This window comes from Clupea harengus, chromosome 4, assembly GCF_900700415.2.
Source record: "Clupea harengus chromosome 4, Ch_v2.0.2, whole genome shotgun sequence".
NCBI lineage: Eukaryota > Metazoa > Chordata > Actinopteri > Clupeiformes > Clupeidae > Clupea > Clupea harengus.
The window spans coordinates 1,622,502-1,639,409 of NC_045155.1; the positions used below are offsets into that span (position 1 = coordinate 1,622,502).

General features: G+C 42.1%; 2 protein-coding genes across 2 annotated transcripts; both read right to left on the reverse strand.

The window, feature by feature from the left end:
• Positions 1-11,486: 11,486 nt before the first annotated feature.
• Positions 11,487-12,129, reverse strand: LOC122132836 (homeobox protein aristaless-like 3). The gene is made up of 2 exons (XM_042707503.1): positions 12,073-12,129; positions 11,487-11,918 (listed from the first exon to the last, which is right to left on the reverse strand). Exons 1-2 carry the CDS (start codon positions 12,127-12,129, stop codon positions 11,568-11,570), a joined length of 408 nt encoding a protein of 135 aa, XP_042563437.1. The 3' UTR covers positions 11,487-11,567.
• A 290-nt stretch (positions 12,130-12,419) lies between these two features.
• Positions 12,420-13,376, reverse strand: LOC105897295 (homeobox protein aristaless-like 3). The gene is made up of 3 exons (XM_031565462.2): positions 13,370-13,376; positions 12,933-13,201; positions 12,420-12,614 (listed from the first exon to the last, which is right to left on the reverse strand). The coding sequence occupies exons 1-3, from the start codon at positions 13,374-13,376 to the stop codon at positions 12,471-12,473; spliced, it is 420 nt and encodes a 139-aa protein (XP_031421322.2). The 3' UTR covers positions 12,420-12,470.
• Positions 13,377-16,908: the final 3,532 nt, after the last annotated feature.

Sequence of the window (16,908 nt, forward strand, 5' to 3'; positions counted from 1 at the left end):
TGCATATATTGTGTCATACATGATGCAAACTATGCATGTTGTATCTGAACTTTGTTACAGTACACTTACAGTATTAATCAAATCAAAATATGGTATGTTTTTCCATTTTGTTCTTGGTTCATTTTCCATAGGTGACAGGAGCCAAAGAATTTGAGAGGCTTGCTGCCGTCGCCAAGCTGGTCTTGGTGTTGCCCTATTCGAATGCAGATGCTGAGAGGGTGTTTTCAGTTGTGGGACTGAACAAAACTAAGACCAGAAATAGCCTGGCATTGGATGGCACCCTGTCCTCAATAATGGCCATAAAGATGGCCGACCTGGAGCCCTGTTTCAGATGGGAGCCCCCTTCAGAGGTCATCAAGGCCTCCAAGAAGGCCACAGGCCAGTACAACCTTGCCCACAGATCTTAAAAAAAATGACTAACCAGCTTCTGATCTGCATCTGATACCTCATTTTTAGTAATTTTTGTCATGTGTTGATCTATTGTATTGCTTAAAAACGCTACTGTATAAGCACTTTATTTGTTGCACTTTTTTGTTTGATGGAACGTTTGGTGGGAGGCTTTGAATAATGAAAAATATTTCTCCCTAACTAATGTTGTGTAATTTTTTGCTGAACATAAATCATTAAGTGCTCTTAAGAATACAATTATTAACAATATAGGTTAGGTTTCAGTTAAGAATTAGTTGAATACCATTGTAATCAAAATGTCAATCAACCTACCTTGGTCAAATCTTAAACACAGGTCTATTAATTAGGCTATATTGTGGTACATAGACAGTCATTGAGGCACAACAATAGTTTTCTGGTTGAATGTTCAGCTCAAGTCTAGAAGGCCCTACAAGTCATGATCAGATGAACATGAATCAGAATAAGTTCAGGTATTGCACATCTTTAGCATACTACCCAAAAATCCACTAGAATGCAGGAAATAACATCACCTTAAACCCAAATGTCCTGGGGGTGGACCTTCAGCTATGTCTTGGCTTCAGAATGTAACCAAAGTTGTCCATGTCCATCAACGTCTTTGGGCCCCACAAACCACCAGAATGCAGGGCACAACATGGGTACAACGCCAAATAATTCCAATTCCCTGATATTTGAGCCACCACTGTGTGTGGCTTCGTGCGCGGCAAAATTTTGGTCACCCGCATCAAAATCTCACTCCAAGGTTTTTGGAAAGGTTGGCAGCTCTGTAAAAGGTATACATTGCCTCCTAGCGGCAGTCCACACACCACACTTTGGGAAACTCTGAACAATGACATAGGGGATGCGGACGGACAAATGAACAGCTGGCCAACCATGCAAAAGTTTGATTCCTACAAAATATAAAGTTGAAAACCTGGCTAGCTAGCTAGCCAACAAAGCTAACCAACCAACACTTAAAGCACTTATTACCAGTACCAATATCCAAGAGTGTTGTCTAGCAAGTTTGATAACATTAACCAGATAGCTAGCAACCAAACGGCAATTTCTGTCCAAAACTGCTAGCATGGTAACTAGCGTACTCAGAGACAGGACTTTGCTAGGACAGAGATAGGACTCTGGTGGAGTACATCAACACGAGATAGCAAACTTATGGCCTACTAACTTCTTCTTACATTGAGCAGCTAGCAGACGTCCATGGCTGAAGTCCACTTTCGGTGATGTATGATGTGGTCCTTACGTATAGTGGATTGGTCTACCGTGTGGTGCTGCATTGGGCACTCAAAGGAGAGCGCCTCCCTTCGATAATCGACTACAGGCACTGAATGGGCAGTGTGTGTGTGTGTGTGTGTGTGTGTGTGTGTGTGTGTGTGTGTGTGTGTGTGTGTGTGTGTGTGTCTGTGTGTGTGTGTGTGTGTGTGTGTGTGTGTCTGTGTGTGTGTGTGTGTGTGCTACAGGCACTGAATGGGGTGCTATGTCAGAGACTGGAAGAAGAGAGAGGTAAAACACTGACTGTACCAACAGTCATTTTCTACAGTTTCTTTACAGTTATTGAGGTAAAAAAGACACAGGTGTATCTCTGTAGGGATTCTTTCCATGTTGTCAGACCCTTATAATAACATTTATGACCCTGCCAGTGGCAAAAACCAGCGGTTTAGTTTGACATGCTGGCTTGCCTCATAGGATTCCACTGTATAGCCATTTTGCGGTTGCCAGTTTGGACCCAAGAAGATCTATAAATGTGGCTCAGGTTGAAAAATCCAGAAGAGACTAGAGGAGAACAATATTGTTCTCACACTTAATATAGGGTGACCAGACGTCCTCATTTACCCGGACATGTCCTCTTTTCGAGACCTAAAAAATGCGTCCGGCAGGGATTCCAAAATTGTCCGGGATTTTGCCTCGTCGGATATTTGTGTTTCTCTGGGTCTTTCACAAACTAGTTTTTACGCCCTTACAAGTTTTGGAAAGGGTATCTCCCTTACGTTCCACCTTCTTGCGCGAACTCTGACTGTAGAGAGAACTGTCATTGGTCGACCGCCCACTCAGTGTTGCCAGATGCACGATAATTATCCTCCAAAGACGATCATTTTGAGCATTTGGTACGATACTTCGCCATTCCCAATCTGGCGACACTGAGCACCTTGCCGCTTCCACTAATTGCATTGTTTACAACAGCACATGACATCTGCATGTGGAAAAGATGTCAAAATTTCGTTGCGGGGGGAGGGGGCGGGGTCATCTATATGCTATACACTACTACGCCCCCCTCCCCCGCGACGAAGTGTCCTCTTTTTCACAAACTCAAATATGGTCACCCTACTTAATATATATATTGTATGGGCAATGTATTTTTTTTATTGTATTGAAGTTTTATACCTGTATTATATTTGTACCTGTATTGTATTTCTTGATTTCCTTTCTTTCCTTCCTTATTTTAATGTAACTTTTAAAAAGCATCCGAGGGACAGATATTGTAAATTAGCATAGTGCATCTGGTGCTTGTGCATAATTGTATGTGGCAGTTCCAATGCTATTGTTATGTCCATGTCAAATAAATAAACTAGAACTATAAAAATTAGAATGAAAATTTAACGAATTGCTGATTATATTGCCGTGATTTTTTGGACTCACTATTCAAATGGCAATGCATGAACAGCGAAATAGTGCCCCTGGTCATTGCTTGCCACCACGCTCGTTTGGTGTCAAATTCAATGAGAAAGCAATCTGTCAGTCCTCTCATGAAGGCAGGTCGTCAGTAAGGACGTCACTTCCTCCTTCAGTGACTTGATGCACTTGAATCCATTCGAGGCAGAGTCTGCCATTCTGGGGAAAGGTTGTTGATTCTTGGCTTCAATAGCAGCCGCCATCAGCAGTTGAGAATTAGACCCACACTCACGGCTGGGGGCCGAGGGAGGTGGGCCGCCCATTTCATGACGTACCGTAGATACTGTAAGTCCCAAACAGTTGAGTCTGCAATAGTATCGGCCTTGCAAGGTTCAGGAAAATGCAGATTTATAACATTTTTGCAAATATGGTCAATATTGACACCATTGATGTGTTTCATCACAGTACAGTCATTTAGTTTACAGCTCAAAAAGCACATTTAAGGGTGCAGTTAAATCTTAGCATTATTGTTACCACCAGTCTACAGTAGACTTTGATATATGGTTCAGTCAACAAGTGGATTTTTTTTCAATAAATGCTCTTACTGTGTTTACATACAGTGGCTGTTTTTTTTTCCGATAAACTTGCCACACCCCTGGAAAAAGGAGGGATCCCATTGACCAAGGACTGATATTAGATAGTTAGATTAGCTAGGAAGAGAGTTCTTTGCGATCGCCAAGATCCATTATTCCATCAGCCGACAAGGAATAATTAATTTGCAAGACCTTCTCGAGTCATTTAATGCTAACACTACAGTCGAACATTGACTGTCTTGCGCTTTTTTGCGAGTGGTACATTTTTGTAGTGTCGGTGATGCAGAGAACAAAGCACTCATAATTATATGAGTGTTATTAGTACACCATAGCATATCATTATTGTAGAAAATGATTAAGGTGGACTCATGATAAGAATAGAGAGAAATACAGACAATTTATTTTCACTGTTTCAATTTATTGCATTTGTTATTAATAAATGTTGTCATTTAACTGACGCTTTTATTCAAAGCGACTTACAAGGAAATGTAAAACTACAACAAGAAAAGAAGTGAGGGGATTCGAACTAGCAACCTTGCAGTTACAAACCGGTGGCGGTGTCCTTTGTACCAGTTCATATTTGCTGCCAGGTGTTCATACATAGATATCACCCTATAAACATTCCAACACACCTTGCTCTTACAGCGGTGGCGGTGTTGAATTTTGCCATGATTATGGTCTTGTATTCTTCATAAGCGTTCATGTTCATGTTTTCTCCTGCTCGCCAGCGGAGAAAAAAGAGCCCTTTTCTTTGAGTTTAGAACCATTATACCGTTAGAAAATCATGGTTTTGGTGATCGACCTTTCCTGCCTTTTGAAGTAGGACGTGCACGCGCAAATGCCATGATAAGTTTAGCCTGGTTGAAATTGACATGATTTGGATTCGGATCAGCCGTTAACGAACCGATATTTGCTGTTCTCAATCAGCTCGCTAATCTTAACGGGCTAAAAGGCCAATTGATTAACTTAGCTTCAACCCTACGACGAACGGGCGCCAGGTACATGGGATACAAGCACACCCTGAATCTGGGGTGGTTTTCTGGCACACTGCAATTTGCGCCCCAGGATGTAGTTGTACATGAATACCACAGGGGGGCAGCAGAGGTTAAGCTGTTGGCTTGATTCGTTTGTGATGCAATGGCAGTCTCTGGTGGCCTTAGGAAGGGAAGGAAGAGCTAGCTACTGTGTGCAGAGTAACAGCTTATCTTCAGTGCATACACTTGATGTGAAGACAAATGGGGATGCTATTACATTGAGACCTTGCACCGGGCTAGCTTAGGGCTTATGAGGCATAACACATAGTTCAAGTAGAAGAGGCATAGTTTGTGCTTCTGACATGAGTGAGTGCTTGACCTTAACATTGTGCTAACATACGGATACAGATGTGCTCTCAACCGCTCTGGCATGTGTCTCTGTTTGATAGAGGAGCTAAACACAGTTTTCAGGGGGCAATAAATAACTTCAACCCTGACCCTTGAACCCTAGCCTACACCCATTGTCTGAGGGTGAGCAGGCTAGGCCTGCTTCTTTTTGCGCTTCACAGTCATCGCAGGCGATAGAGGGGCGCTGGTAACAGCAGGAGCTCTGGCTGCCTGGCCCGATGGGTTTTTGGCCCTGTGGGTCTGAGGTAGATGCAGCATTCTGTGACTGGGTGTTTCCTCTGGGAGGTTCTCCAGCGCCCCGTGGCAGCCTCTAAGCCTCTTGTCTTGCTTGCCCTACAATGTTAAAGCGACTTTGGGTATATAGAAAAGCGCTATACAAAATTGAATTATTATTATTATTATTATTATTATTAAGTGGAGGGAGCAGGAGGCTGGGTGAGGCCCCGGGTGATGCTGACGAGGCAGCATTGCTCTCAGGGCTTCCCCTCGTTTAACCTGAGCCTCAAAAGACACCTGCATGTCAATCACAGCCGAACCAAAAGAGGCCTGTTGGGGAGATACAGAAAATGCATTCTGTCCTTATCACGCATGTCCGACAGGTTGAGCCCCAGGAGCTTTGTGCAACCAAGTCAGGCCAATTGTCCGGCCCGTGGACTGATTGTAGCACCGGGTGGTGTGCATAAATCAGCCCATATCTCTGCAATAAGCTCCCCCCTATCCAGTCCTCCTCCAGCTTGGCAAGGCATGCCAGGAACATGGACACCGTGCTTTGCGCTCTTGCTGTCTTGGCGGCGCAACCAAATGGATTTTATCCAGTGTAGCAGCCGAAAAGCGTGTCCGCTTGCTGGGAAAGAGGGGGACAGGTCTAATGCCAGTTTTGACGGACAGCACCAGCTAGCTAACGAGGCAGTTGGGCAATTGGGGGCAGTTAAGCTGCAGTAACGTGGATTCCTGGTAAGTAAAGCTAGGATAAGAAATAAGAGCTCCAAAATCTCTGCTCACGCAGTGAGTGTGTCAGTCCTAGCCATTAACAATTCCAGCCAACCAACATGTAGGCTATGCCAGTATGCTTGATGGATTGGTCATTGCACATGCCATGGGTGACTTCAACACAGCACCAAAACCTTGTATGGGGTGAAGGATCACTAGGTTGTAACCTAACTGTCCGAGGTTTTTTTTGTCCCCCAGCGATGTTCATCAGGAAAAAAACGTCACGTTTTGGCACAGCCTACATGCAAAGTGTTGACAGAATGCAGTAATCTCCCTCCACGAGTCCTGTGCTATCTGGAAATCCCTATACTCCTGCATTGAAGGGTCATAGAGATGCCTATACAGATGGACATGCTGTGCAAGTTATAAAAATTGGGAGGTGGCGACCAGAAAAAAATGGCACCAAGGCGAACCACGAGCCAGTGGAAATTGCTTCAAATGTTTTGCATGCAGCAGTAGGTTGGGAATGGCAGGTATACATTCCCCTTAATGCAATGACTAGGGCAGTGTTTATGGTGCATTGCCATTTGAATAATAGGCCAAAATGTGAAATACAATTTACTAATTTTCATACTTTATTGTTTGGACATAATAGCAGCATTGGAACTAGAACATATAATGCACAAGCACAGATACACAGAACACAGGAGGCTTTCTAAAATTGTAATTAAAAAGAAGGAAAACTTTATAAAATGAAAATACAGGCACAAATATAAACCAGGTATTAAAATACAATTCAATAAAAATACAGGAGTGTCTATACAAGGATATTAAGTGTGAGCGCAATATTGCTTCTCTTTTAGCCATGATTTAACACCTCTATTGAAAACAGTAAGGTTGTGTTGTGTTTTCAGCTCAGTAGGTAAACAGTTCCAAGTGTTGCTCCTTTAAAGCAGCAATAAGGAGTTCTGTTCCAAAACTAGTAAGCTAACTACCTAAAAGGCATTCAAAAACCTTGCAAACACCACCAACAGCCCAGCTGACACTGATAGAGGCTTGACAACACACTAACTGGTGTCCATTGGCAATATAGCTGGCAATGTCATGCTGTGAAAGCTTTTTTCATTTTTGCAGGGTATTCCAGCCCGGTATACAGAACTAGATAGGCAGGGCATATCATGGATGACTAGTGGTAAGACACAGGTGTTTATCTATCCATCACATGACCATATGCCATCAAAATGAATTTGAGGATGATACCAAGACTAGTTGCCTATAAAACCATACTTCAAAAAGTGTCGAATTGTTTCATAGTGTTACTTTAACAGAGAAGACTGATTGTCCAAATTGCCCATATTAAAATAATTTCAACAGAATTGAGGATTGCATTGCCAATTGCAAAATGCACTTTGAAACTGCATGACCAAATTGCACAATGAATTGCCAATTCAATGAAGAGGCCCAAAAACTTCCAAAATATTTTTTTGTTATCATATATTTTTTTACTTCACAGTTATTTCAAAGTCTTTACTCTATTTTGGAAAATATATTGTCTGTTACGCGATGAAGGGAGAACTAAGGACAAGCTCTTCATTAGAATGCTCTGCCTGTCACCAGGAAAGCAGAAAAAAGGAAATGAACCTTTCTATAGTAACACTTACGGATAGGCCAAAATAGTTCAATATGTGCAAACATTCTGTTTGGATTAAATGTATGTTTATTTAAATATTCCTTTTGTATGGATTGCTGAGTTCAGGATGTAAATAGTTTATTCGGCATCTGCAGCTGGAATATATTTATTCATAATGACAAAAATCTTTGCCTGTGAACATAGTCTGTGTCATCCACTTTGCCCACGTGTCAATGAATATGGATACCTACCAGTTTCTTTCCGTTTACACTGATAAACATCTTCAACTGGTCAACAAAACTTTAATCTTCAGGTTCTTGCCCTCAATTATATATATGCTATATATATACAACTCAGATCCACATAATTGTGGTGGAAAAGGTTAAGGTTTTAACATGAACATTACAGTGCATAATAAAGGAAACGCTTATCCACAGTTTCAGGTAATAGCAGGTATAACTTATATCCACCACTAGATGTCACTAGCTTCATATCCTTTTCTGGCATAATGAGGCCAACACCTTAAAAACCTCACAAGGCTTTGTCCACCTATCTCAATTAGAGACAGAGTTTGAATAGGCCAAAGACATGACGACACACACCTATGGGACTAAAACTCGAACCAGTGTAGCTCCAGTTTTCTTCCCCTTTCACACCAAGTGACGTATCTCTCTAGAGTCCCTATCAGATCATCAAGACAAATGTGTCTGAGTGGCAGGTTCATCAGAGATGAGGTCCAGGTAAGGCCTGGGATGATCAGAGGTGTGACTAAGTGCCAAGTGCCAGGTGAACTCTGATGATACATTTGGCTTGGGTCCACATGTGGTTCTGATCAACATGCATGATCATTATCCTGTGCATTGTATTCTCGCCTCAAGAAACTCTGTGAAAAAATCTGTGTTTCAAGTCATTTTACAGAAGATGGCGACATTTCATGGAGATGGGGATAGTGTTATAGTCTTAAGCAAATAGTACTGTTGAATGTAAGTGTATTTCATGTGTAATCACGTAAATCAAATTTCACATTAGGCCACATTAGCCTAAAATAATCTTATAATGGGACGTTAACATAATGGTTCATTTATGGGTTTTATATTGTATTGTCTGTGTATTATTGAAGACTATTACTATAGCTCGTATAATTATTTTGCTTCAAGACATACACACAAGATTTTCGATACTGCTTTTTAGTAAATGTTGGCATTTACTTATGGAATTATATTTCTGTTTTCTTGGCTTATTCCCCCTATAGCCCTAACATTCTGAAGTAGGCCTGGCGTAACACTAAAACATTGTCCTACTGAGGAGACGGAAGGAATAAGAAGACTAGTAATGAGGTAAGGTTATACCATTACTGTCTTGTGATTGTTGTTTTTTTACAAAACAAGGCAAAATACAGAAAATGTAACATTAGTACTAGAAGTCAGCCAGAAGTAGTTCTGAAAATGACTTTTGATCGATTGTGTATCTTAGAGACCAGTTGGTGACCATTTGCATGATTGCATTGCATTTTTAAATCGATGCCCAGATCTCTGCGAGACAAGCTTGGGAAGTCTGAACAACGAACCTGTACCTCTTCCTGTTTACCTCCTGTGGTTTCCACCAGTCCCCCCCCCCCCCCCCCCACCCCCCCACCACACACACACTCTCACACACACACACACACTCACACACACACTCACACACATCTCCCACTTCATACTATTTTACCATTTTATCTCATCCACTTAATCTGGTATATAATCAGTGTGCCTGTATAGCTGGAGCGAGTCCCTCTGTCTCCAAGGGCCAGGCTGGAATTTCGAAGCTGTGGGTGTGGAAAGTGTGTCTGACGGGCGAGCTCTCTCGTCTATTGGAACCACATGTTGGCTCACACAAAAACACGGCACGGTCTCGAGACTGGCAGCTAATGTGTTCCAGCGTTGCTGTCATGCTGAACATACAAAGGAGAAGGAGCGGTAACGAATACTCGCCCAGAGCATCGCGTTGGCTGCTCTGTTTGTCTGAGAAATAAAAGCAGCCTTTTAGTTCCAGATGGAGCCATCCCCATGCCACAGCCCGTATCGGGACTCCTAGAGCGGCACTTCTTCAGTGCCTATGACCTGGGATTCAGCTGCTACGAAAATGAAACTTTGAACCGATTCGATTTCCTGCCACTTTTAAAGCCACACAGGGTCCGGCTCACATTGATATGTGCAATAAGAGACACTAAGAAACGTATGCCTTTGACAGCAAACGGATTTAACATATATTTTGTGCACATATTAATAGACACATGGGCTATTACGATGACTCAAAAAAAAACTATTGCTTATACATTTTAGTCGAAAGAAAATTTCAGATTAATCAGATTCAAAACATTTGTCCAATATTTGTCCAACTCAGATTGTAATATCGCTGTTTTTTTTTTTTTAATCCTGCCCAGCATCTAGTCAAAAAAAATATCTCTCAGTAAAGGTTATCTCATCATCATTCATTACTTGGGCTTGTGGCTTATCCCTGCTGCCAGATGTTAACTGGGGAGGCCTGTCTTTGGGTGGAATTGAGGTAGACGGCCAGGCCCGAGCCTGCATCGTCAATACTCTGTGGTAGACTGTGGTCAGTCAGTTAGTTTTCCATTAATAGCCCTGCCACTTTCTATTGATGCATGAGGTGCCATGGGGGGAGGGGTGGTGTTAGGGGTTTCAGAAGAAGGCTTTGGATGGTGCTGGACCTCCTCTGGAATCTCACTGCTCTTGTGCTAGTGGAAGTTATTGTCAGGTCAAACCGCAAGTCTTGAGTCTTCAAGCATTGCAGTAGCATTCCTGAGGTTTAGTCTGAATAGATTGGTCAAATTCATAGATTTTGTTTTTAATGACGTAGTTATGATTTTAAGAACGAATCTTGTGCATTACCTTTTTTAAAAAGATTGTCACACTGTAAAAGCAAATTATTTACTTAAATCAAATCTTTTTAAAGTGATGAATCAAAAGGTGAGTCATAATTCAAATACACTTTGAGAAAACTAACAACTCATCAAACGGTCTTGGCAACTGTCGGACTCGATGGAAATTGCCTGGCTGATTTTTTATCATATTGCATTTACTACTTTGATGACAAAATGGGGGCAGCAAAGAGCACCAATAGCATTAAGTCTTCCTATGCAGCTCCGAATTTTTGTGTGTGTTTCTGAACAGTGTTTTTTTTTTCACTCTGAATGAGACAGGACTGAAACACAAAGACATTTATTAATGGTCATACTCAAGCCCAATCTACACTGACAATATGCAGTTAACACTTATATAATTAAATAGCAACGTTTTTTATACTTTAGTCTTAACAATGTTTGCAAAGAGTTTCAATAACAAAGAAATCAGCATTATTTCTTGACAATAAGGCATGTTTTGTGCAAGATTTACAATGGCTCACTTGATCTCAGAAAAAAGCTGTTCAGACTAGAAAACCAGATGTGGTGGGGGAGTGGTAACAAATCATATGAAGTGGGATCATTACACCTGGAAGCTCCATATACAGACCAATATGTCAAAAATGGTAAAAAATAGAAAAGGGTCTGCAAAAATGATGGCAGGTAGGTCTATGGTCCATGAATCACTACAGTATGTGTCTGTGTGTGTGTGTGTGTGTGTGTGTGTGTGTGTGTGTGTGTGTGTGTTTTGTGTGTGTGTGTGTGTGTGTGTGTGTGAGTGAGTGCCTGTGCATCCACGTGTGTGTCTGTGTTGTGTGTGTGTGTGTGTGTGTGTGTGTGTGGGTGTGTGTGTGTGGGTGTGTGTGTGTGTGTGTGTGTGTGTGTGTGTGTGTGTGTGTGTGTGTGTGTGTGTGTGTGTGTGTGTGTGTGTGTGTGTGTGTGTGTGCGTGTTGTATGCGTAGGAGGGATGAACACAGATTGTGTATAAGTGATACACGCTTGTGTGTGTGTGTGTGTGTTCTGTGTGCGCTGGAATGTTGGTATGCATGTGTCCACGCTGACTCAGTCCGAAATCAAGTCGAGGATCAGCCCTGCGGTCATGTTGGCCAGGATAGGAGGCTGCCGGGCTCCTTGGCCTTCATGCGCAGTGCCACCAGGCCTGAAGGCTTGTATTCAGACTCGGGACTAGGCTCGAAGGAGTGGGCCCCCAGGCTCCCTGGAAAGCCGTGCAGTGAGTAGAGGCCATTGATGGCCGGGTGGTGAGGGTGGTGATGGTGCGGGTGGCTAGGAGACGCCGACATGCCCATGAAGCCCGGGAGGTTGCCATGGGGATGGGAGTAAGGCGTCATGCAGGAGGACGACATGTTGTCCACTCCCAGAACGCACCCTGATCCTGGCCCTCCGGCGGCTCCTGAGCCTGCACCTCCGGGCCACAGGTTGCCCTGCATCTGCGCAGAGAGAGCGAGGGGGGTGGGGGGGTTGAAGACACATCATGGAGTTGTCCACTTTAAGCATTGGAAATGCAATGATTGAGTATACCTTTCAAAGTGTTTTTTTTAAAGAAGCCGTCAGAAAATGATCATGTCAACTAACTTGACTAACCCTGACCACGATCTGATCTTGACCTTTTTTCTCAAACAATCCCAAGCTCTTGCCCATAGCACCTTACCCTAACTCCAGTCAGAGACCGTCTGTATTTCTCAGGCAAAATGGGCCTATAATTAATGTTAATGCCTTTTTTTAAGGTTGTATAGCCTTTTTCACTCTGGCAGGGGGACTGCCAATGGAAACTAGCCTTTTGGCTATAATTGGGTGCATTTACATTTTAATGTTCATGAATGTACACGGTTCCTCTTGATCAAATAAACAAATTGATTGATAAAAGTCAGGTCTCTGGGTCAGACACACCATGGGTCTATAAGTCTGTGTGTACCTGGTATTTATGTTGTGGTAGTGGTGTTTAATAAAGGTCAGGTCTCTGGGTCAGACACACCATGGGTCTATACGTCTGTGTGTACCTGGTATGTATCGGAGCGAGGTAGGAGGGAGATATCATAAGTGGCAGCGAAATGGTTGCGGACCTCCTGGATCTTCCCGTAGCGTTCCCGTTTTCTCCATTTGGCCCGGCGGTTCTGGAACCAAACCTGCAGAGGAAGAGAACTCTATGAGCGGAAGAGACTATAAAACGGATCCGTACGGCGCTGCCAGAGCTGGCTGGCTAGCCATGGATCAGATGAGGAACTGAGAATACTGTGCTATCTCCATAAGTTCCCCCCCCCCAAAATTAAAAAGTACAGCCAAATTCATCATTGCACAAAAAACTGTTGATGTACTGTTGGTGGACTGTTAACGTAATGGCCACTGCTGTACAGGATATATTACACAATTTATCATCACATAACCCATGGAAAGACACCCTGGACCCTAAAACTTTGGATTTAGTGGTCAGTGAGAGGCCTCACCTGCACTCGTGCCTCTGTGAGTTCGGTGCGCAGGGCGAGCTGCTCTCGCGCGTACACGTCTGGGTAGTGGGTCTTCTGGAACACCTTCTCCAGCTCCTCCAGCTGGAAGGTGCTGAAGGTGGTGCGATTGCGCCGCTTCTTGTTCTTCCCCGACAGGTCGATGGAGTCGGCGATGGAGACGATGGAGTCCCCTGGCAGCTCCTTGAGTTTGCCACAACAGTCGGAGTCCAGTGCAGGGTAACCCAGTGGCTTAGCCAGTGATTTATCTCCTGAGGAAATCATGGAAAGAGAGTCAGGATACATCACTGGAAGACAATGGTACACTCTCCTCCTTTATCTAACATTCCTACAGAACAAGTCCTACAAAATTGAAACATATTTCTGATGGCACTTTGATTTTCTACGTTTTATTCACTAGCTGTTCACCTGCATTGTACCTCTCATGCAAGTTGCTTTGGAGAAAGGTGTCTGCTAGGTAACTAAATGTAAATGTTGGAGGGATAGTGGCTGAGATTATCCGTTACTTATGTTTGCCATATAAGGTTAGTTTCCTTAATGTTATTCATGTCCTTATAACGTGTACGTGAACGTAATGTTAATGAAATGTGAATTTCAGACACTACATATTTGTATTTTCAGGATAATTGGTTTACAAAAATCAGTTGTCAATACTGATTGCTCTTCCTTGAAGTCAATTAAAATGCTGAGCCGCTTGTCGCTTGTCATTTCTTTACATTGTCGACACCAAACATTCATGATGTTTGGCGTGAATGTATTTGTTTCAATAATCCTCCAATATCGATAGATGTCATTGGTCTTCAGAATATTGTGAATGACTAAGAGGTAAACTCAGTCTAAGCACTGTGAAGAACAATTCTTTACTTCTGTTAATTAAAATGAAATACTTCAAAACGTCAATGCTTAAAGTATGTTAAGGAAAAGAGTTGGGTGAACAAAACATATGAAGGCTCCTCATCTTTCAGTTGAAAGTAGAATGACAAGATACATTAGCTGTGATTGTTCTCTGATAAAAGGAACAGTTGCATTTAAATGTAACTGCAGTTGATATGCTACAATTTGGTGAAATGAGCATCTTTACCATGTGTAAAATCTCTAAAATGACAGTCAAATGTTTGAATGAGTGGAGTCTCCATACGTTCACAACAAACATAAAAACACTGTAAAGTCTACACAGGATAAAGCAGCACTGAGCTAAGCACGTCATCAAATATTTCCTTTAAGTATAAAATCTTCTTCTCAGTGAACCATAAAAGAACTGTGAGGAAAAACGGTTGAGATCGATGAAATAAGCTGATTACAAAGGATATGACCAGCCAGTGTTCAATTTACTCAGGAGATATAAAGGAGATCTGGGAGAGGAAGCGGGGGTTCAACAAAAATGAACTTTCCCATGTTGTCTCTGGACAGCGAGACGTGGAAGTGAGAATAGATGCACTGATTTAACTGAGCCACCGAAAGCGCTTCAAACGGTCAGCCCTTTCAGAGAGCCTGTTCCCGCCCTAGGCACTCGCTCGCGGAAAAGTAAACATGTTATCTTTAACAGTGTGTTGAGATGAGTGATTATGGCATGCCCATTCTCAGACTTAACCGAGGAGTAATTGTTGGAAGTGACATGCAGTCCTTGTGCCTGCACGTCTGGAACAGTTATCATACTGCATGAAGACTAAAGAGCCAACTGTCAGGCAGGCAGCACTGGGCCGCTGGCCTAAAAGTTGAGTGGGAGAGCTGAGTGGGAAAGAAATTCCTGTCAAAAGACGAAACGTCAAATTCATTTCTCCCTTGTCTGTGTCTATTCGTTGTTAAATTAGTTACATTGAGATGCTGTAATTTTAACACAAACGTCGTAATGTTGAATGGGTTTTCTGACGTCAGTAGAACAAACAAAGAATTGAATATTACAGACGCAAACTATGAAGTTAGCATATCTTTTTTTCCCCCGATGAACGGTCGAAGCCATTCGAGGCCTACAGAAATCTTCCCTTATCTGACCTTTGTAGTAACCTCTGACCCTGAGTCCCTGACTGCTATATAAGGAGTGTGAAAAGAGCGATAAACACATTTTTGGATATTGTTCAGGACGAAATTAACGCATTAACTCACGGACCATTAAAAGTGTTCCATACAAGTTAAACATTCAGCAGAGGGCGGTTGCCCATTAACTTATTAATATATGCGGCTGCTGAAATGTCCACCGTGTATCCAACTCTAAATTACCAGAAATTAAATTACAAAAATGTAAACGAAAGTGTACCTTTATTATGACGCTTTGAACCAATAAAAGAAATAAACACACTTGCGTTCATGTCCATTGACTGATGATGAAATGACAATATACGCGCATTTGCCCTCAAGAAGGCTTTAAGAGCGCAGGTAGAGCGATTCCTCCGACTTGAGATGTGAGATAGGACGGGATAATAGACTAACTGGTGGACCAGAAAGGCATTTTATTTTGAGAACTGAGGGGGTTTCCTTTTTGATATTATATTTTAAAATGTCTTTCACGGCTCACCATAACACTGAACCAAAAACAAGTTAATGAAGATCCTTAATTCCCACTAAAACATATAACATAGACTGGATTTAAGATACCACTATACGCAATAATCTCCACATTTATGATTCAGTTAGCAAGTTCGCATAGCCTGCGTGATAGAATTGATTCAATTATTCTTAAATTAAGATTTAGATGTTGATGCTGATGTTAATCACATTTATAACCCCAGGACATAAAAAAAAACCTTTAGAGTTGAAGCATCAACCCCGCAGAAACACTAAGCAGAGAGTCTAATCGAATCTTCAATCACACAGAGGGACGTATTCAACACAGCAAGACATTCACAATTAGTAGTGACCTTTTGCTACAGTTCAGCCCGAAAGCCTTTTGAGATTTTTCTTTGACTAAAAATACCAAATTCAATTTGGATGAAATGTAAACTGTAAAACGGCTTAAATTCTGAGTGCATTATCTCTTACTTTATGTGGCCTTGAATGCACAGTAAGTGGTGTACTCAAATAGAAACCCTGGGCAGCAACACATTAGGCCACCTTTCAACTTTAATGCAGTAACGTATATTTGAGTTTCCAGGCAATGTTGGGACAGAATTGTTTCAAGAATGATCCATTCTTACCATAAATAACCTACTTTTTAACCAGTGAAAACGCGTTAAAAAAGTGATGCCATTAACATGCATTCTACACTGCAGTACAACCAATGGCCTATTATCTTTTTATAATAGCACTAAGTACAATTAGTACAGTTCATACGTTTCTTCATTCCTGATTTGGGTACTTCATCTCAAGGATTTCAAATTCCATCAAATAGGCTATGTCCCAAACCTGGACTCCCACCCAGAAAGCCTAAGCCCCAGTTTCCTTTTCATTTCAAAGGTCCTCTCCCACCAGCCACCAACAGACAAAACAGGAAAAGGAGTCTGTCTTTGAAGGTGCAAGAAGCTGTGGTGACCCTCCATGTTTACAAGATATCAAAGTGTTAAATTCTGCTCTCCTGCCTGCTTGAATACAGAGAGAAACTGGGTTCATATGTTTCCATGGAGCACTGGGATGCCATGGAAAGAAACCTTAGAACCTCACAACAAAATGTCTGCTCTCATTCCATCTTGCTCAAGGATTCGGAGACTGTTGTAGCACTGAATATCTGTTGAACTCAGTGATGACATACAAATACTTCTGTTATAGCGTGTAACCATTTGGATCCACCATCCAATTAGCCAGTTGAGGTTTGCTGAATCCCCCCCCCCAAGCAATTTTGAATATACATTTTCACTGTTCTTCTCTGAGAAAATGTTCTGTTATATTCTTGATGATGTAATGCATTCATTTGGATATAGTCTGGAAAATGGTTCCAGCAGAAGCTTGAACGAAAATGACTCGGGTGCTTCTTCTCTGGTCAACCGAAATTCTTCTTCAAGACTCTTTTAGTCTGTAATCCAAGACC